This window comes from Urtica dioica, chromosome 4 (genome assembly GCF_054948205.1).
Source record: "Urtica dioica subsp. dioica isolate 48M chromosome 4, U.dioica_male_clone48M_v1_H2, whole genome shotgun sequence".
Taxonomy (NCBI): domain Eukaryota; kingdom Viridiplantae; phylum Streptophyta; class Magnoliopsida; order Rosales; family Urticaceae; genus Urtica; species Urtica dioica.
In genome coordinates, this window is record NC_142759.1 from 18,090,747 (window position 1) to 18,112,664 (window position 21,918).

The window sequence follows — 21,918 nt, forward strand, 5'->3', positions numbered from 1 at the left end:
CTTTGCTTTGGTTTCTTTAGTTTTGTTAATCGTTTTAAAATCACTTCACATTTTCTTGGAATCAATTCGCTACAAGTTAGAGTAAAGCGTTATAAATTGCTAGTCCTCGAGGGATCGATACTCGTACTTTGTGTACACTATATTACTTGGGAGACACGTACTCTTGCGTGTGTGATTTATTTCGTAACATGAAGAAACCCTCAAATCCGGACGATCCGAGTCCCGACAACGTTATTTATGATCATCGGTCTTCGATCTCAATTTTTGCAACCGAAAATGGAAAATCTATTTTCGCTCCCTCCCTAAGGATCAATTCGATCTCATTCTCAGCAACAAGATTCAGCTCGGCCAATTCCTCCACGTGGACCGTCTCGACTCAGCTGCTCCCTCGTCCCCATCCTCCATGGCGTCCGGCCCGTCACCGACCACCACCCATGCATCAGCTCCCCCGGGGACATCGTTGCCACCCACACTCTCTCCTTCCTCAACAATAACAAGAATCTTAATGAGGAGAAGCCTATGGGTCTGTGAGAATAAAAAAAATAATAAGTAGATATTTGTATTATTATAAATTGTCGTTAGTTTTTGTTTATAATAATTTATTTATGTTAATATGTAGTCGTGTTCTACATTTTTTTTTTTGTTTTTTTTTTTGCAGCTAATATTTGTTAATTAATCTCGGTATATTTGTGTTTATTTGCGTTAATGTCGGTAAATTTGTGCAAAAACGCAACCTGAATAAATCTAGGAGACTACGAAGACAAGGTCATCGTTAATAGAGAGAGAGAGAGAGAGAGAGAGAGAGAGAGAGATATGAGACTCATTAAACGTGACTACAGTCAACTCATTTAATGACTCTTTTTTATTTTTGAAATGTTTAATGAATGGTATTTTGGATATTTGATCCTCGTTAATTTCTGTTTATGGCTATTTTAGAAAATTAACAAAATTTTTGTTAATTAACAAAACTTGAGTTTGCTATTGGCTAATTAGCTATAGAGTTTAGGACTTTTTTTTATTTTTTATTTTTTTTATACATCCCAAGATAATGAATTTAGGCAAACAAAAATGATTGAAACCCTGTCTCTATTATGGAAATTTTAGAAAGCAAAAAAAAAATTTAATTTTCAAAATCACCTAGCTAACATATATTTCCTATCCAGTCACTTCCCCCACCAGCATATAATCGGTTGCATTTAGTGCATGAACAAGGAAAAAAGTGTTGACCAGGCAATTTATCCTAAATGTATTGGTTGGGAGATAAAAATTTAATTTATATATATGTATATCTCCAAAGACATATAGCTATGTGAAAGGAAAAAAAGAAAAAAAGAAAAAAAAAAGCTCTCTCGTTAAGCTTGACAGCATATCAATTTCAGTTCTGACCTCAAGATCAGCAATGAGTTCTGCCAAAGATACATCCAAGCATTTACACATTGCAATATTATTTCTTGTTATATATGAAGTACTTATATTGGTTGCTCTTTCCGAGGACATATCAGGTACGTATATCTAGTTAATTATTCCGGAATACACTAAAAATTTCGATGTTGAAAAGTTTTTTTTTTTTTTTTCAGGGTTTATAAGCATAGATTGTGGGTTGGCGGAAAATTCGATGTACATGGAGGAGAAAACCAAATTAACTTATGTATCAGACGCGGCCTTCGTGAGTGGTGGTGAGAGCAAAGTCGTCTCGCCGGAGTACAGAGTCAACAAACAACAGCATTTGCTGACGCTTAGAAGCTTCCCTGAGGAAAACCGACATTGTTACACCACAAATACCAGAAAGGGAACCTTATACCTGATCCGAGCCACATTCTTCTATGGAAACTACGATGGAAAAAACTCGCCCCCAAAGTTTGATCTCTACATGGGACCAAACTTCTGGGACATCGTTGAGCTTGTAGACGCGGAGACTCCCGAGGTAAAGGAGATCATACATTTGCCGTCTCGGAACTATATTCATGTTTGTCTTGGCAACACTGGATATGGGACTCCTTTCATATCTGCACTCGAGCTCCGGCCCCTCAAGAACGACACATACCAGTATGAACCTAACGAATCGCTACGGCTCTTTGTTCGATATGATGTTGGATCAACTACCACTGAATCATACAGGTGATTAATAATTTATTCGGAGCAGTGTTGCTTAAAAAGAAGTTTTTTTTATATGACTAAGTAAAAACTATCAGAAAGTACTCCCACATGATCTATCATTTATGTTCTTTAATATAGGTTATAGACAGGTTAATCATCTCAATGTTAATTGAATCTGAGATTAAATCTATTATATATATGAGAGCGTATTAGGACCAATATGCTTCTATAAGTGTGTGACACCATTTGAGAGCTGGGTTTATAAAGCGAGAGTTATGCCCACATTTTTAACAAAAATAATATTTTATGATATTAAATATTTAAAATTCACTGTATCCACACTTTTCTTATTCGTTCTTTCGGGTATCGAGGAAAATAATGATACTCGTATTATATTGATGTACATGTGAAATTGAACTTTTCAAACCCTTTGGTTTCTTATTGGTTAAAGCTTTTTACTTCTCAAAAAAAAAAATAATAATAAAAAAAAAAACCCTTTTGGTTAAAAATTAAACTTAAATTACCAATAAAAGCTTGGATAACAACTCGTAAAAATAAAGATTAATCAATGAGCAGAACGACATATTGGGTTCATTTGCCATTTCTTTTTAGGGGTACTTTTGGTTCTTGGTTTTTATACATAATTAAGTAACCGTTCGTGGTTGGGTAAAACGACTTTTATTTTTCATTATAAGATAAATATTGCTTTATGTTACTTTTGTTAAAACTTTAAAATCATGTATATTAGCATTTCTTAGAAACGGAGTTTTTCACTCAATTTATTTGCTCTCCTTTCTTACTATTTCTTCCTCTATTTTTTTTTATTTTTAATTGTAGAAAAACCTAACTAACTAAATAACTACTTCTAAATAAAATTATATTCTGAGTATTAAAATATTAAAAAGATAGCCCAATTCACGCCTGCGTCTCTATAACACGGTGCAGCGTCTTGCTTGACTTTGAACTATTTTCTTAATTTTTAAAAACTTTGGTTAGAATTTTAAAATAAAGACTTTAAATGGACTGTATGTTTAACTCCCCCTTAATTCAATTTATCTTTATACTCTTTATCATATAATTATTTGAATTTTACTAAATTATTTTTTTACAATCTCTATACACTTAATTTAATTTTCTTTTTATGGATCTAGATATTCGTAACTTACGGTAGTTACGAATTAGTTACATATATATATAATACAAGACATGTCTAGATTTTCATATTATTTATTAATATCAATATTCACTACTACAAATAATATTTTTAGAAATAACACTTAATTTTAGACGCGATATTTTGATATTAGAAGCGACTTGCCGCTTCCAGAATATAGTGAACGGAAATCCAAAATTTCTAGTTGAAAAAAAAAATTAGAAATGACAAATATCGCTTCTAAATTTTTTTTTCGCACTTTAAAAGCATAAACTCGCTTCTAAAGTCGCTTCCAGGTTTCAACAAATTTTTTATGGTTTGTTTTTTCCGCTCAATTTTTCAATTTTTAACAAAATGACGCCGTTTTTGCAGTTCGTTTAAAAAGCATTTTTTTTGCTAGAGTGATTCGTCACTATTTCTTTCTCATATAATTTTTTTTTTCTCATCAAAACATCAAAAATCCATATCTTCATCATATGAAATCGAAATTGAGTGATTCCAAATCCTACGGATTCGTGGAGAGGAGGGCTTCAAAAATAGACTCATTCTATTGGATGAAAAGTATTGTCTACTACTGTAGAATTCCGTCGGAGTCCACCATTGGTACATTTTCTGTTCACCGACGATAGGTGGTTTTTGATCCGCATTTTCAAGACCAAGGCATAATAAAGCTTCAGGGTCGTAATTATCATCGTCCTTCCTTCTCAGTGCTACTCCAAGCTATTTCTATGAAAAACTAAAAATTTATGTAATTTTATTTTATGTAAATAACTGGAATTTATTTGGAAATAAATGAAAACTTAATGAAGATTAATATGGGTTTTTGGGTTTACAGAGAAAAGCTAAGAAACGAAATTTGTAAAAATTTTATTTTTAATTAAGAAAGTAAGTTGAAATTTTTCTAAAAATTCGGAGCTCATAGCACCTGTCTTTAATTGTCATGAGCTATTTTCCTAAACGTTGTCTACATCCCAATTTTATTATTTACTTTTTACTACAAATCTACAAAGCCTCTAAATAATTATATTGCATATAAAAAAAGGAAATTACATATTAACTAAATCACCTAAAACGTTTCTATTTAGTCAACTTTAAATGAATGCTTAAAAAATATTTTTTTCAACATACATTGCATTATTAAGATTTTGTTCATTTACTGTTGAATCCCTAGTTATTTTTTGTCAAAAAATTGAATTATGTGTGTGTGTGAAATGAAATAGAAATAAAAACATTTAAATATATATGTATATATATATATATATATATATATATATATATATATATATATATATATATAACACCTACACATTATTTTGGTTTATTTTGTATGTTTTTTTCGATGTCTAGTTCATTCTCATTGCTTGTCGTTCAAAATTATGAAGCCTGTATTTTACATGTATTTTGTTTATTTGGATTTATTTGAGTTTATACTTGACATATTTATATGGGATTCATATCCACCTTAATTTTTATATTACAAATTTTCTACAAATTTGTTGTAGATTTCGTGAATGCATTTGTAAAATATATTCCTTAGTATTAGGAGTTATTTAGTAGTAATTTTAAACTGAATTTCAATTATTTAATATAATAGAGAGTATTCTAAAAAGTAATTATTCGCTAAAAACGTGGGAATGAATTTTTTTTATTTTTTATTACTCATTAATTGTGTTTATTGGTTTTATTCGGTTAATTTTTTTTTATCATTTATTTTGGTAACGTTGACTAGTATATATAAGGATATTTTTATCTTTATTATCTCGTTTATTTTTGTTAATATCTAGATTGCAAAATTAACAAAATGTTAGCTAGTTTGTAAAATCAAAGTTTTGTTAATGATTACGCAATATTAAATTAAAAAAAATAGTGAATAGTTTTTTGAAAAAAAAAATATATATGTATCTAGGTATCCGAATGATATTGTTGATCGCGTTTGGAGTTCGTATTCTGACCCGAAATGGAGAGGATTGTCGACTTCGGAAACTGTGCATACTACCAGCGCAGATTATGCATTTCTACCGCCAAGCATCGTGATGAACACCGCGGTGACGCCGGAAAATTTGAGCGCTCCTTTGCTGTTTAAATTTGAGTCTGGTGATGAAAACACTGGATTCTATGTCTTTCTGCACTGTGCCGAAATCCAGGGGCTCAAACGCAACGAATCTCGAGCCTTCAATGTGAATGTCAATGGAAATCTTATGTATGGTCCTCACGTCCCCAATTACCTGCTCGCACACACCATCTGGTTTTCAGAACCCTTGAAAGGTGAATCGAGCTATGTCCTTACCCTTGACAGGCTCGAGAATTCGACTTTGCCTCCACTTCTAAACGCATTTGAGATTTATGATCTGGTATACTTTTCGCGGCTTGAGACCGATGAAGATGACGGTATATATATGATATATATATATATATATATATATATATATATATATATATATAGTTAGCTACTGTTGTCTTTATAGTCTGGCTGACATCACTGTGAATGGACGTGTGAATAATTCTAGCTGCTGCAATTGGGAACTTGAAATCCTACTATGGAGTGAAGAAAAACTGGAACGGAGATCCTTGTCTTCCAGTCAACTACTTGTGGACGGGTTTGAATTGTAGCGCCGATGGCTCAACCCCTTCCAGAATCACTTCCCTGTAACTTCACTGTTTCACATATTTGTTTAGTGCTTAATTACATATTAAGCTCTACAACTAATTCTATTTCATCTTTGTTTATTAGAGACTTGTCTTCGAGTGAACTGACTGGTGAAATATCGAGATCCATAGGCGATCTTAATTTTTTGGAATCCTTGTAAGTACTAAAATAATAATCATAAATTTTGAACATTTGTCATTACTTTTTTTAGCATGTTTACTCGGTAATCTATTTATTTGATTTTCTTCAGGGATTTGTCAAACAACAATTTAACAGGATCAGTACCTCAATTTTTGACCAGGCTGCCAAATCTAAGAATCCTGTACGTCCGTGACCACCTGTAGTTAGTTATATCGATACAGTTATTGAGCTTCAGAGCTTATTTTTGTGTTCAGGAACTTGAGGAGAAACAACCTCTCGGGCGTAGTTCCAGCTGAACTCATCCTAAGATCGAAAATTGGTTCACTGTCGTTGAGGTCTCTTTCTCTATTAATATAGATACATTTAGAAACTTCGAAAATGTGAGAAAAAGTGAACGTTTGAAGGAGAATGAAAATTGAATCGTAAATAAGAGGAAAAAAAAAAAAAAAAAAAACCTGATTTTCCATCACGTTTTCTTTTTCCTCCAATTTTATTTGATTCAAACAACACAAAGAAAATATGAGGAATTCTATATTCCGGTTCCATCAAACCCTTACTTGGATCACAATGAAATTTCTAACTTTTATTCAAACTTTTTATCTATTATCAAATATCGTACCGATTCTTGTTGTCTGTCAGCATCGAAGAAAATCAAGATTTGTGTACCTCGTCTGCTTGCAAACATAAGAACAAGAAGAAGAACAGCATCATGGTTCCCATGGTTTCATCAATTGGTGGATCGCTCTTCTTACTGGCATTAGCATTGCTTTTTTTTGTCGTTCTTAAAAAGAAAATAAAACAAGGTGGTACTACTAAATATTTTAGTATGGTTTTGTGAAATTGCTGGAAAAAAACATTATAATTGAAAATATCTCCTTATAATAGTTGTGTGGAAAACTGAAGCAAACGCGGAAAGGAATTCGTTGGAGACCCAAAATCGGCAGTACACATACTCTGAGATAGTTAAGATGACGAGAAACTTCGAGAGAGTTTTAGGCAGAGGCGCGTTTGGAACCGTGTACCATGGCGTTTTAGTGGACGACACAGAAGTGGCTGTGAAATTGGGCCATCCTCCGAACCGGGCATTTAATGCTGAGCGACAATATCAATTATTTCAGTCTGAGGCATGGCTCTCTCCGTAATGTTTTATGATGGGATTTTTTGCTTCCTAGTTTATTTTCACAGATTTGACTTTGATTTACAGGTTAAGCTAGTTTTGACGGTTTTCCATGGAAAATTGACGAGCCTTGTTGGATATTGCAACCAAGGAATCAACAGAGCTCTTATCTACGAGTACATGGCCAATGGAGATTTAGAATCACATCTTTCAGGTATTATTTGAACTTCTTAGAACTAAGGTTATAAGGATATAATTACTCTTTTGAATTGGTTTTGAGAGGGAACTCATAGTACTTACATCACTTATATCTTCTTCCTTTTCTTTTCTTTATTTATTTTTTTCCTATGGTTACCTTGTCTCATGTTTGTTCTTTACTTCATATCTAAATAGGTAAGCAAGGTCGGATCTTGAGTTGGGAAAGAAGGCTTCGAATAGCCATTGACTCGGCACAAGGTTCGTGAGAATGCTGGTCAATTTTTCATTTTTTTTACATAATTTTTCAATGTATATCATCGTTAATTAAATTTCAATAAAATGTAGGGTTGGAGTATCTCCACATTGGGTGTAAGCCACCTATAATCCATAGAGATATAAAGACCGCAAACATCTTGCTCTCCGATACTTTTCAGGCGAAACTGGCCGATTTCGGTTTGTCTAAATTCTTCCTAACCGAAGATGACACTCATGTATCAACCATGCATATCGCCGGAACCCCTGGTTATCTTGACCCGGAGTGAGTTTAATGTTTTTTTTTACTATTACAAGTATGCATGTGTCTTTTAATTAATTCACTTTCTTAAACGATTTATCTTAACAACAGGTAATATTACCCAGAAAAAACTGGCCATAATCCGATTAACAGATTCGTTGACAACAATTATTTAAAAAGGAGCAGTTGAATCTCTTAAAAATTGTTACACCTACTAACCTTAAAAAAAAAAAAAAAAGGTTGTCGGTTAATCTTTATTCACATGTTTAACTACATGTCGATCTCTAGGAGAAGAAAAAAGAAAAGAAGTTTAACCGATAAACTTTTTTTTTTATTGTTTAATCACTCTCTGGCACAGTATGGCAACCACCGGACAGTTAAACGAGAAAAGCGACGTGTACAGCTTCGGAGTGGTTCTACTAAAAATTATCACAGGCCGACCAGCCGTAAGTGGTGGTAAAGACGATAGTTCTCACTTGAGTCAATGGGTGCTTTTAATGCTCGAGAATGGCAACATAAAAGACATTGTGGATCCAAAGCTTAGAGGAGTGTTCGAGGTCAGCTCGGCATGGAAAGTTGTTGAGCTAGCAATGTCTTGTGTGTCCTTGAGGACTAGTGATAGGCCAAACATGAGCCAGGTAGTGACAGAACTAAGGGACTCTTTGGCATTGCAGCTTGCTCAAACGAAAGATAATGTGGCAGCCAATTCCATGTATCCAAAGTCTGATTTGTTGATTCTTGATACGGTTTCCAAGTCTCGTCCAATGGCACGGTAATTCAGATAGTTTTCACTTCCATTTCATCATGTATTGTACAATACAGCTTGCTGTTGTTTCGTTTGAATTCATGTTTTCTGATCGGGTATCCTCGATCCCAATATCGTGATGCCTCTCTCTTTGTTTTAATTTGCTGTCCTCTTTACTAGTGTGGTACTGTTTTGCTATTCTGATATTTCGAACTTTTTTTTTGTTTTTTTGCTTTTTGTTTTTTGTTTTTTTTTGTTTTTTTTTTGTTTTTTTTTTGTGTATGTGTCCTACTGATTATGATTTTGAGCTACGAGTGTTTTAGAATGTTCATTTTTAGAACGACCAAATTACGGCGACCATACCTAATGTTTTTCCGAATCATACTACCATATTTCCTTTATTTTGTGGCAAAAATACATCATGCTACATTTCACTTGCAGCGTAGGTAGTTCCTCTGGTTTAAAAACGATTTAAATATTTTTTTTTAAAATTAATTTTATATTAATTATATCATTTTATAATACAAAATAATTGAAAACACAATTAAAAAAGAAAATAAAATAAAAAATAAAAAAATCAAATGCCTATTCCTTCGACGGGCCCTTCCTCAAACCCTGTCCATGGTTAGATAATCATTTGAGAATTTGTTTGGTAATCCTTTTCTGTCAACCTGAATTGTGGTCATAAAGTTTTGTTTGTCATTATTTGGATTAAATTTTTTATTATTATTATATTTATTATTAGGAGTATTTATGTGAATGCCCCTTGAACTCCTGCACGTGTAACCCGATGTCTCTTGTACTTGAAAATCGTACATAACAAATCTTTAAAACCTATATTGTAATCACGATTCCAGAAGAAGAAAAAAAATCAATATCAAACACTAAAAAAAATCAATCCCCGGCACTATAGCTTGCGAGCTTGACAAGAGTTTGTTTACGACTCCAAACCATAGCCTGGCTATCGCCTCATATTTGAATTCCAGGATAGTCGACGATAATTTCACCGCTGTGGCTTTGAGAATCCCGATCGAGACCGTGAAAACCATGTGGTCCGCCTCGGCGGAGGTTCCGTCGGAGAATCAATTAGACATTGATATTCGAATCGAGCGACTTGCCGCGGCGAAGGATTGTCACTTTCTCCGCCGGCGGCCAAAGAATCCCGATGTCGTCGGAGCTCGGCCTCTTCGCCAGCTTCCTATGTTCCGCCGTTGACTTCTAGTTAAACCTATGGCTATTTTTGAAATCATGTATTCGTGTAAAATACAAACTTTTGTAACGTTCGACTTGTGAATTTGAACAATTAAATAAACGATGATCCGTTTGTTACAAGTATATTTTGAGTGAGTTATGGACGTATAAGTTTATTGAATTAATTTAAATTATTTTAAGGTAAAGGAAAATATCGGAATAAATAAAGGATTGATCGAATTCGTCTCGAATAATAAATTATTTTTCAAGGAAATATTCCGGAATTTAATTTAAGAAATAAATTCTCAAGGATGAGAATTATTTCCGAGAAACCTTAAATATATTTAAATTAATCGAGAACAAACGAGAAAATTCTCGATTTGAATCAATTAATAAAAAGTTTGATCGGTTACGGTTTTAGTCACAAAATTTTGTGACAAGGACGTGGTTGTAATGATTTTCTGGACTCGTTTGGAAGAAACTGTCATGACCCGCGAACGTCATCAGCTCGCTCACGAGCCGCGACCGAAATATCCGAATAATCAAACGACTCGCGAACGTCATCAACTCGCTCACGAGCCAAAGGCCAACCCCGAGATAGTACGCAATATAAATATAACAACGCGAAACTTTAATATATAATAAGTAAATATATTACATAATTTAAAATGCGGAAATATTAAACATATAATAATTAAACATATAACATTTTAGTGGTTATACAAAAACTTCGGAAAAATTTTCGCGTTTGAAGTTTAGGACTTAGAGTCTTATAACGACTCTTATTTATACACAAGCTCTCGATTTTAAGTATATATACATGGGATAGTTTGGGAAGCGTAGTTAATCAAAGTTTTACAAATACTAATGTATAGTAATTTGATCCTAATTGAGTTTCCAGTAGCTCATAGGTCAAGAGATATACGCCTGGTTTCGATCTTCATTTCCGTTGCTCACATCGTCGACTTACCCTTATCTACATTACCAAAGGTCATAAAGCTATGAGTCGATTGACTCAGTAAGCGGGAGTCTAACCTATGAAAGGAAAACATCTAATGCAGAGCCATGTGACGTGCAAACAATCACAGAAGAATGCAGCATGCAGATGCCGCTATTTCTATAGCATGCATAATGTGTGATCACATCCTAGCTAACACTTGTCACTCCGCAAGGTTATACATCTCTCTATCATAACCTCCGGAATGACAAGAGACCAACTTCAGACTAGAGCAACAGTCTTTCGCTGGCCTAAGAGTTTTCGTTTTGTCTGGGATCCACTAGTGGTACCATTTTTATTATGACGTCAGCGCATACTGGGCTCTGATGGCAATGAGCTCGCTAATCGTGACCTTTACCCATTCCGCCATACGGTGCTTGCATCAGCTACCGTCGAGTCTCCAGCCTCGCAATGAGCTCGCGAATCGCAACCTTCACCCATTACGTAATGAGTACTCAGTGCACGGACTTTTAAGTCCGCTAACTACAAGTCATTGACTTGTGGGTACCACCGACAACGTTATTTACTATTTGGATACTCTAGCATATAAAGTATACAACTAATTACAAACATGAGAGCGTCTCGGGATTAATCCCGAAAGAATTATGGTTTCCCTTTCATGCTCGTTAAGTGTTTTATATCGAAGACTCAGGACGTGACTCTCGGTACTTCTACCCTCGGCTCGAATCCGAGAGTCCAACCCGTTCTCCTGTCACCTCAGATCTAGCCAAACTCTATGGTTAGCAGAGGGATCTAACTACAACAAAGAAACAACGTGGCTGGTTCAAGTTAGCGTTTGAACCTATGGGTAAAAACCCAACTAAAATTTTCCCTAAAGAGTGGCCGAAGCCTTAATCTTCAGTGTTTGTGTCTTTTAAGGCTTTTCATACTCTTTATTATTATTAACACGTAAATGCACGTAAACATGATTATTCCCTTGGTAAGTAGTTGACTTATGTCTCCACGCTTACCTGGAATAGCTCGACAGAAAGTTCGACGACTTCCGACGATGTCTTGATTTTCACACTCTCCGTGATACTTGACACTTGTTGAAACGTCAAAAAGAACTAGCATCCGAGGTTGGAAGTTCATTAGTTATTGGATTCGAGATTACTTGAAAAAATAGGGTTCGTTGTCGGGATTAGGTTTGAGTCAGTTCGGAATTCGAAAATTTAATTTATTATTCTCCGGTTTTTCGAAAGTTAAACTTATTCAAGACTCGCGAACTTCCGTATCGAGAATGATACGAAATAAAATTCAATAATAATTATGAGTCTTAAATAAGTTAATTAATCCGAAATTAAAATAACCGAGAATTCTAAAATGAATAATTAAATTGAATTCTCAAACGTTATTAAATAAATAATCATAAATTATTTATTTATTAAAGGAAATACATTGCATAAACCCAACTAGGAGTATTTAAACGCTATAAGCGATTAAAAAAACTCACGAGTTAATCGAGCTTTACTTCGATAACTCTTTTTCTTGAAATCTTCAAAACCCGGATTCGTCGCCTTCGACTCGTCCGTCCAAAACTGTCATCAAACCGCGGAAATCCGATAACGAGTTAATTCCTTAAATCCAAACTCTTACAAATTTCCAAAATTCCAAATTCGACATCTCGACTCAAAAACCCGAACCCAAACAAGTCACACAACCAAACATGAATCCAACTAACTTGTCACAAAATCTCCAAACTTGTCATGAAATCTTTAAACTTATCAAAAAATAACATAGCTTGTCAATAAAATTCTTGAACTTATCAATAAATCACATAAAACTTGTCATCAAATCCAAATCCTCAAATCAACCAACCAAAACCGAGCCCACATATCACATCTCAATCAAATTTCACTAATTTCAAATTCAATCACAACTTCAAAAATCGAACCCGAAACGGAATAATCACATTTCATCAATCTCAACCAACTATCAAACCAAACAAAGCGAATCCTCAGCAAAATCACCAAAATAAATAAACCCGAGGCTCAGATTCACGAAACACAACCGGTCAAGACAAGTCCTCGGCCAAAATAACAACACGGCCAACACAAATCCTCGGCCAAGATAACACACGGCCAAAACGAGCACTCGGCCAAGACAACAACCGAGTCTCAATAATTCAAAATTCACAACAATCATCACTGCCTCATAATCAACAAAATTTCAAATAGCATTCCAAACCAAACCTCAAAGTTCACACGGCCAACAAAATTCCAAACCATAATTCGTCCAAAAAAAAAAAATCACCATTGTCCCAACATCATGATCATAATCACTCCGAAAATCATCAAATCCACACTAAAAATCATCAAATCATGTTCAGCCCTAAAAACCCCAATTCTCATGAACACCTAACCTATTTTCGGCCAAAAAAATCAACCCACAACGAGAAATTCATCTTCAATCCTCAAATTCATGTCATACTCATCAATAATCAAGTCCCACCACCACATAAAACTCATCAATTTCACATAAACAACTCGGATTCAAAAACCCCCAATTTTCGCTATGAACCCTAGATTCAATTTCAATCTAGTCCAAGGAGAGGAAATTCCTTACCTCCAATCACGAAATAAGCTTCTCCGGTCCTCACTCACTCCTTCTCCGGTGGTCACGCTTGCTCCGGTGTCCACACAACTCACGACGACGTCATTTTCTCTCTGGATTGGCGCGTGCGGTGGAGAGAGCTCGACTGATGATGATGGCGCTCGACGAGAAGAAAGGAAGAAGAAGATGAAGTCGGGTGCTGGTGAAGAGGATCGGCGATGATGATGATGGAAGCAACAACAATTTTTTTTTTCTTGTGGCTGGTGCGCGCGGGACAACAGACGAAGGAGAAGAGAAAAAAAAAGGAAAGAAGAAAAAGAAGAGAAGAGGGAGAGAGAGAGAGAGAGTTGGCCGAGAAAAGAGAGAAAAAAGAGGGGGAGAGTGAGTGGATAAGATTTACACTTGGCAACGCTTCATTGAGCCACATGTCTCCTGAAACAACCCCTCATAACTCTTTTTCTTTCACTCTCGTCTCTCACTTTGTTGCCCTTTCCAAATAAATCCTCTCAAACTTGTCCTTAATTAATAAAAAAATAATCTGGAAAAATAACCGAGAAATTCTTATTAATTCCCGTTATCTTAAATATATTTAAGTCTCCGAGTATGTTCCGAATAATTTTATTCGGAAAATAATATCGAGTTTACTCAAATATCCTTATTCCGAAGTTTCATCAACCTTAAATATATTTATTATTATTATTATTATTATTATTATTATTATTTTTCAAGATATTTAAAATTTAAGGACGTCTCATGTGCACAGCAAGAATTTGATTCAAAATAAAACTCGTTTATTTTATTCAAATTCATAAGTCGAGCGTTACAAAAGTTTGTATATTACAGAAGGGAAAAGATTTTCGGCACGATTCACGATCCGAAAACGATCCACTCACGGATTGACACGTGGATGTTCAGTGCCACGTGTCAATCCGTAAGTGGATCGTTTCGGATCGTGAATCGTGCCGAATAGCTTTACTCCAAATACTCTGAGCTTAGGGTTGGTTTGAATATGTGAGGAAACATGAGGAGTTAATGATGCAAATAGAGGATTTTCAGTTCATATAAAAGGAATTCTTTTTTTTTTTTTTTTTTTTTTTTTCCTCATCTTCTTTCTTCCCGATTTTTTCTTCTCCCTTCCCATCCGCGCGCTTCCTGCACAAGAGAAGAAAGAAAAAAAAAATTCTCAAAGAACATCATCAAGAGCATCGGCCGATCCTTATCACCAACCTCACCTCCTTCTCTCTCTCTCTCTCTCTTTCTTTTTCCTTCGCGCGCGCCATCTCAGCCGTGAGCCTCCACCACCGCGAGCTCCAGCTGAGGAAGAGGAGAAATCGCCACGAGCCACGGTGACGAGCCACGAGCCACCGGGGAAAGGACGTCGGGGAACGAGGAGAACTCACCAAGGAGGCTGATTTCCACGAATCAAGGTGAGAAATCTTCTTTCCTCGGATTGAATTTTGGTTAGGGTTTGAAATTCAAATATGGGGATTTTGATTTCAATGAGGAATTTCGGGAAATTGATTGGTTTTTGATGTTTGACTGAGCTTGGTGATGATGTTTATTGCTTGAAATTGTGAATTTGAGATGGTTGTTGGACTTTCCTTTGGAATTTTGGACGAAAATAGATATTTAGGGTTTATGTGTTCATGAGATTTGGGGGTTTTTTATTATGGACGGGTTTGAATGTTCTTGGATTGATTTATGCTCGGATTTATGATTGTTATTGATTTTTGGACGAGTTTGAGGTATTGGAAGTTGGTTTGGCCGTGAGACTTGGCCGTGTGTTTGATTTTTGGCCGAAAATGGATAAGTTATGGATTGAATTTTTGGGCCTTTTTTGTTTTCTGAGAATTGATTGATGCTCTGAAGATGTTTTTGAATATGTTTGGTGTTTGAGTAATGAATGGACGTCATGATTTGCTTTATGGTTTGATTTTTGGACGATTTCGGTATTTAGGTGAACATGGCCGTGTGGTTTAGTGAATATTTTTGGTTAGGAATTCTGGATTTATGTTGTTATGTGAGGCTATGATGAGTGTGTGAAATTGATGAGATTGGGTTGGAAATTGATTTGGCCGTGTGAGCTTGTTTGACCGTTTGTATCGGGACGTGAATCTGAGTCTTGGGATAATGTTTTCGTGATCGATTTTGTTTTAGAATGGTTTTGGTTAGTTTGGATTCGTGTTGGGTTGCTTGATTTGATTGGGTTCGAATTTTTGAATCTTGAGGTCGGGATTTATTTCGGAAATTGATATAAGTTTGGAATTATGAAATTGACTCGTTATCGGATTTCCGCGACTTAATTACAGATTTAGACGGACGAGCGGGAACCGGCAGAGTCGAAGGCAGCGAAGCCAAAATTTGAAGTTTTCAATAAAGAGTTATCGAAGTTAAAGCTCGATTAATTCGTGAGTCTTTTAATCGCTTGTAGCGTTTAAAACTCATGTTTTGAATCGTAAATCTCGTTATGGTGTATTTCCTTTATTTAAATAAATAATTTATGATTATTTATTAAAAAAATGTTTAAGAATTTAATTTAATTATTCATTTTGGAATTATCGGTTATTTTGGTTTGAATTAATTAATTTATTTAAGACTCATAAGTATATTGTTGAATTTTTATTTCGTATCATTTTCGATACGAAAATCGTGGGTCTTAAATAAGTTTAACTTCCAAAAAACCGGAGAATAATAAATTAAATTCTCGAATTCCGAACCGACTCGAATCTAATCTCGACAACGAACCCTATCTTCTTCAAGTAATCTCGAATCCAATAACTAACGGACTTCCAACCTCGGATGCTAGTTCTTTCGACGTTTCAACAAGTGTCAAGTATCTCGAGAACGTGAAAAGAAAGACATCGTCGGAAGTCGTCGAGCTTTCTGTCGAACTATTCCAGGTACGTGTGGAGACATAAGTCAACTACATACCATGAGAATAATCTTGTTTACGTGCATTTACGTGCTAATAATAATAAAGAGTAGGAAAAGCCTTAACACAAACACCAAAGATTAAGGCTTCGGCCACTCTTTATGGAAAACTTAGTTTGAGTTTTACCCGAACGTTCAAATGCTAACTTGAACCAGCTACGTTGTTATTTGTTGTAGCTAGATCCCTCGACTAACCATAGGGTTATGTTAGATCAGAGGTGTCAAGAGAGCAGAAACAGACTCTCAGATTCGAACCGAGGGTAGAAGTACCGGGAGTCACGTCCCGAGTCTTCAACCTAAAATACTTAACGAGCAAGAAAATGGAAACAATAATTCTTTCGGGATTTAACCCGAGACACTCTCCTGTGTATGCTTAGTTGTGTACTCTATACGCTAGAGTACCCAAAGATTAAAAACGTTGTTGATGGTACCGACAAGTCAATGACTTATATTTAGCGGACTTAAAAGTCCGTGCGCTGAGTACTCATTACGCAATGGGTAAATGTCGTGATTCGCGAGCTTATTGCGAGACTAGAGACTCGACGGTAGTTGATGTAGCATCGTATGTTGGAATGGGTGAAGGTCGCGATTCGCGAGCTCATTGCCGTCAGAGTCCAGTATGCGCTGACGTCATAATAAAAATGGTACCACTAGTGGCCAGATAAAACGAAAACTCTTAGGCCGGCGAAAGATTCCTGCTCGAAGTCTGAAGTTGGTCTCTTGTCATTCCTAAGGTTATAACAGAGAGATGTATAACCTTGCGGAGTGACAAGTGTTAGCTAGGATGTGATCACGCATTATGCATGCTATAGAATTAGCGGCATTTACATCCTGCATTCTTCTGTGTTTGTTTGCACGTCACATGGATTTGCATTAGATTCTTTCCTTTCATAGGTTAGACTCCCGCTTGCTGAGTCAATCGACTCGTAGTTTTATGACCATTGATAATGTAGATAAGGGTAAGGCGGCGATGTGAGCAACGGAAACGAAGATCGAAACCGGGCGTATATCTCTTGACCTATGGGCTAATGGGTACTCACCCAGGAATAAACTACTATATAATAGCATTTTGTCAAACTCTGTCTAAACAACGCTCCCAGACTATCTCATGTGTGTGTGTGTATATATATATGTAAAAAAAAATCGCGAGCTTGTGAATAAATAAGAGTCGCTATAAGACTCAAAGTCCTAAACTTAAAACGCGAAAAATTACCCAAGGTTTTTGTATAACCACTAAAGTGTTATATACTTGATTATCATATGTTTAATATTTCCGCATTTTAAATTATGTAATATATTTATTTATTGTATATTAAACTTTTCGCGTACGTTGTTTAATTAATTATATTTCCGCCTTTTTTATATTTATATTTGTGTACTATTTCAGAGTTTGCCTTTTGGCTCGTGAGCGAGTTGATGACGCTTGCGAGTCGTTTCATTATTCGGTCGCGGCTCGTGAGCAAGCTGATGACGTTCGTGGGTCATGACAATTCGTGTCTAGTCTTTCTGACATTAAATACGAAGAAGATGATGGAGATTTGCGCAGAGAAAGATCAGGCAAGCTTGATGGAGGGCATAGAGGTTCATTTGATTTCATTTTTTTTGTTGTTTATTAATTTTTAATTTTACTTTTAATAAGGATATTTAGGTAATCTTTCCTAAAAAAAGAGGTCACATGACCAAAAGGTGATAAAAAAAATTGGATATCCGTTAAAAAAAACATGACGGAAGGACTACAATTGATACAATTCAGGATTTAAAGGTTTGTTATAGATGACTTTCCTAAAAAAAAGAGGTCACATGACCAAAAGGTGATAAAAAAAAAACTGGATATCCGTTAAAATAACATGACGGAAGGACTACAATTGATACAATTCAGGATTTAAAGGTTTGTTATATACGACTTTCAAGAACAAGGGGCATCGGATTACACGTGCAGAAGTTCAAGGAGAATTTATGTAAATACTTATTATTATTATTATTTATGAAAAATATAAGTAACTAAGCTATAAATAATATAAAAATTTCAAAATATCCAACTTTTGAATTTTTTTGAGAATCTAGCCAGTGTCCTAACGTGGACCGAATTGAATCCATTAAATTTTACATTTTTTCCTTTGATTTTTATCGCATGGTTTTCCTTTTTGTTGTTTCTAATCGAGACTTATTGAGTGTTAATTAGACTCAAATCTTTCATTTTCTTTTTAGTAAAAAGCCTATAATAATTACTATTTCAAATTCAGGTGTGATACTCTCTCTCTCTCTCTCTCTCTCTCTCTCTCTCTCTCTCTCTCTCTCTCTCTCTCTCCATTATTGAATTTGTAAAAAAAAAAAAAACCAAAAACCGTAAAACCAGACCGGACCACCGGTTTTTTAAACCGTCGGTCTGGCTTAAAATAGTTTATGTCTAATCTGGTTCGGTTAGGTTTTCCGGACCAATCTAAAACGGTCTGGTCCAATTTGAAAATGTTAGACTGCGATTTAGATTTGACCGAACCGGTCAAAATAATTTTTAAGACATTATAATGAACTAACTATAGTTGCGCACTTTATTTTATATATGTGTATGTTAATATTAATTATTTTATTCTTTTTTGCTATTTTCTAATTAATTTTTTACAAAAAGTACTTAAAACGGACCGGACCGGACCGATCTAAAATGGTTTGGTCCGGTTTGATTTTTTTTAAACTGTCCGGTCCGGTCTAAAACTTTTCAAACCATCTATCTATCTCTCTCTTTCTCTCTATGTATATATAATATATCTTTCTTTTTCCCTCTCTTTGTTTTCTTGCCTGTCCTTCTCCCTCTCTCTTTTCCGCACCACCACAACCAGTACCGCGTTAACTCGTGGGCGCGTGCGTGTGTGCGTGCGTGTGTTTGTTTCTTTGCGACTCAGACCTTAAAATATGTTGTCGGTGATTTTCGGAAAACCCGAAACATCAAGAAGGCAAGCCGTTCAAGGGGCCGAGGGTCAGACTGGAGGTCCTGAAGAGCGGCAAGCCTTCAGCCACGAGTCGACTGACAAGTTCTCGTGTCAAACTTTCTCCTCGAGTAGAGACTTTTATATTTCACGCAAATTACATGAGATCTCTGGTCATCGAAGATCTCTAAGGCCGACAAACGACCGACGAGATGGATCGCACGCGCTCCTTAGAAAAGGACGTGCGCGCAGCGAACAACACGCCACGGCAGTAAGGCGCTCGCCGCGCACCCCTTGGGGCAGGCACGCGTGCGTGCGCCTCCCGCGGTGCGCCTTGCACTAGTACAAAAAAGACCTTTGGGTGCGACTTTTTTCGCACCCAAAAGTCAATTTTCGCACCCAAAGATATCTTTAGGTGCGACTTTGGGTGCGACTTTTCCGCACCCGAAAATCCGCACCTAAAAGTCTTGGGTGCGAAAAGTCGCACCCAAAAGTCTTGACTTTCGGGTGCGACATTTAGGTGCGACTTTCCGCACCTAAAGTCGCACCTAAATTGTCACCAAAATCCGTGGAAAGGCGGGTAAAAGAGCATTGGGTGCGACTTTGTCGCACCCGATACTCTCCCGCCATGACAAGAAATAGTGTTTTAGACGTCACTTTATTATAAAGTGACTTTAAATCTTTGGAAAATAGTGTTTTAGACGTCACTCTATTATAAAGTGACTTTAAATCTTTGGAAAAACACATAATTGATGCACTGAATATGTTACATTCTTGAGACCAAAATATACAATTATTTAATTACATAAAAAAAAGAGAACATCGTTTTCAAATCCTCATGCCTCTCGTACCTCGTTGTCCAATACACATTTCTTTTGTCAATTGAAAAGAAAATGAAAAACAAAAACATCTGTAACACACAAAATAATAAAAGAAAAAGCATCAGAACAAAACATGAGAGTGAGAACAACACTCTTCTCTTTGTTGAGTAGTGAGGCAGAGTAATATCAGCCAAGTCTTCTCTGAATGGAATGGCTCCAACTCCAGTGTGGCCATTTTCCATCTGCGAGTGATTGGCCGGCTCGTACTTCTCCGGAATCCATGACACCACTATGATCTGAAAAAAAAACACGTATCATTTATATTATTAATCAACCTATATATATAACAATGTATGTTTTTTGGTTTTTGTTTATGATTAATTTGGCTAAAAATACTCACAAACATGGAGTTCCAGAACAGCTTCTCCATTTTTTTTTTGTCTATCAGACCCGCATAGAAGTATGGTGAATTATCTAAACTTACTCTTTTAATTGCAAAATGAAACCGATTACAAATGAATTATCGTAAGTTGACATTAAGGGACGCATGAAAATGATTCCACAGAAAAAAAAAAGGATACTCATCCTCAGAAAGGTCTGTTGCATCCAATTTGGAATTTCCAGTATTCACAAGTCCTCGAAAGGCCTACAAAAAAAATGCATGAAGAAAGCTTTGGTTGTAACTGTAAAGAGCCAACGCTTGAGAAAGCTGAAGATTTTATTACCTGTACTCCAACAGAGCAGTACATACACATCACACAGAAAATTGTCCCCAGGTACGGCATCAGGCTTGGAATGAGGGTTAAAAATGTTGCAATAAAAGCTTTGTACTGCTTGACGTGCATCAGGATCCTTATCAATCGTAGCAGCCTTGCGAGAAGAAGGTACCGAATCCTGAAATAATGACAATAGTAAAAAAAGACATTAAAAAAAGGTTTATCGTGTACAATCTTAATTTACATATGAAATCTAATCAAACCGATGCCAAGAGGTTAAACAATTCTAAGCATGGGGAAATCAACAGAGCCGTCACAAAAATAAAACAGAACAAAACAAGAATCAACAGCGTAACAAAGACACGGTGACGCAGAAGGAAACTGTTCGTACCATTCTCCGTTGGAGAGAAAAGTCAGACCTTGATAATATAATGACAATGTATGTCTAGAAGGCAATAGCCATTCAAATGAACTTACGAGAGTTTAGATACATGTTTCTTTATTTCACTTCTAAACCCTTGATCAATTCCAGAAATCATCCAAAAAATTCAAAAATCCCAAACACACGCACGGTCAGAACCATTTCACACGGCCAAGACAAACTCAAACTCAAGCTCGCTCAAAATCATAAACCAATCATCTCAACTATCAGAATCATCACTGAATCAACCTCAGAATCATTACATCCGAAAATCCCAATTCCAGCATAATTTCAATCTGAGAATCATCAAAGCACGTCCAAAAATCAAAACCCCCAATTCATGAACCCTAATACCTAATTTTCGGCCAAACAAATCAAGAGAAAAATCCAACCAATGATTTCAATCTACAAACTCAAGTACTAATCATCACAAACAAGCTCAAGCAATCATCCACAGCCAACAATTTCACAAAATCAAACAAGAAAATAAAAAATCCCAAATTTGAATTCCAATCCCTAGATCTCAAAATCCATTTCGGGTAAGAGAATTCTCACCTTTGTGGCTATGAAATCAACCCTCCGGTGCTCTCAGCCTCGTTTTCCGGCGTCTCCTCTCGGTCCGGCGTCCTCGGCGGCTCACAGCGTCCTCGTCTTCTCGGCTTAGACGCGCGCGCTCGAGATGGTTTTAGGTCTCGGTGGCTTGCTTTTGGTCGAGCTTCCTCCTCCTCCGTGAGCTCACCTCCGTCGTTCACTCC

The 21,918-nt window shown here is 35.9% G+C and overlaps 1 protein-coding gene and 1 long non-coding RNA gene across 3 annotated transcripts; one reads left to right on the forward strand and one right to left on the reverse strand.

The window, feature by feature from the left end:
- The first annotated feature begins 1,309 nt into the window (after positions 1–1,309).
- LOC149400973 (putative LRR receptor-like serine/threonine-protein kinase At1g05700) lies at positions 1,310–9,226 on the forward strand. Of its 2 annotated transcripts, none has more exons than XM_089611011.1 (13): positions 1,310–1,502; positions 1,578–2,118; positions 5,157–5,638; positions 5,758–5,896; positions 5,982–6,053; positions 6,148–6,219; positions 6,293–6,373; positions 6,678–6,841; positions 6,924–7,162; positions 7,243–7,369; positions 7,549–7,611; positions 7,699–7,891; positions 8,226–9,226. In XM_089611011.1, exons 1-13 carry the CDS (start codon positions 1,400–1,402, stop codon positions 8,641–8,643), a joined length of 2,694 nt encoding a protein of 897 aa, XP_089467137.1. In that variant the 5' UTR covers positions 1,310–1,399; the 3' UTR covers positions 8,644–9,226. The 2 variants fall into 2 exon arrangements, with proteins under 2 accessions (XP_089467137.1, XP_089467138.1); XM_089611012.1 differs by having other exon boundaries at positions 6,942–7,162.
- A 2,890-nt stretch (positions 9,227–12,116) lies between these two features.
- Positions 12,117–13,696, reverse strand: LOC149400974 (uncharacterized). The gene is made up of 2 exons (XR_016296650.1): positions 13,366–13,696; positions 12,117–12,338 (listed from the first exon to the last, which is right to left on the reverse strand). It is a non-coding gene; the product is annotated as an uncharacterized LOC149400974 (long non-coding RNA).
- Positions 13,697–21,918: the final 8,222 nt, after the last annotated feature.

Bases quoted from the DNA above. Each gene is read 5' to 3' on its own strand.
- LOC149400973 (XM_089611011.1), top strand. From the start codon at position 1,400: ATGAGTTCTGCCAAAGATACATCCAAGCATTTACACATTGCAATATTA. The intron at 1,503-1,577 runs GTACGTATATCT...TTTTTTTTTCAG, and splicing joins TCTTTCCGAGGACATATCAG to GGTTTATAAGCATAGATTGT. The intron at 6,374-6,677 runs GTCTCTTTCTCT...GTTGTCTGTCAG, and splicing joins ATTGGTTCACTGTCGTTGAG to CATCGAAGAAAATCAAGATT.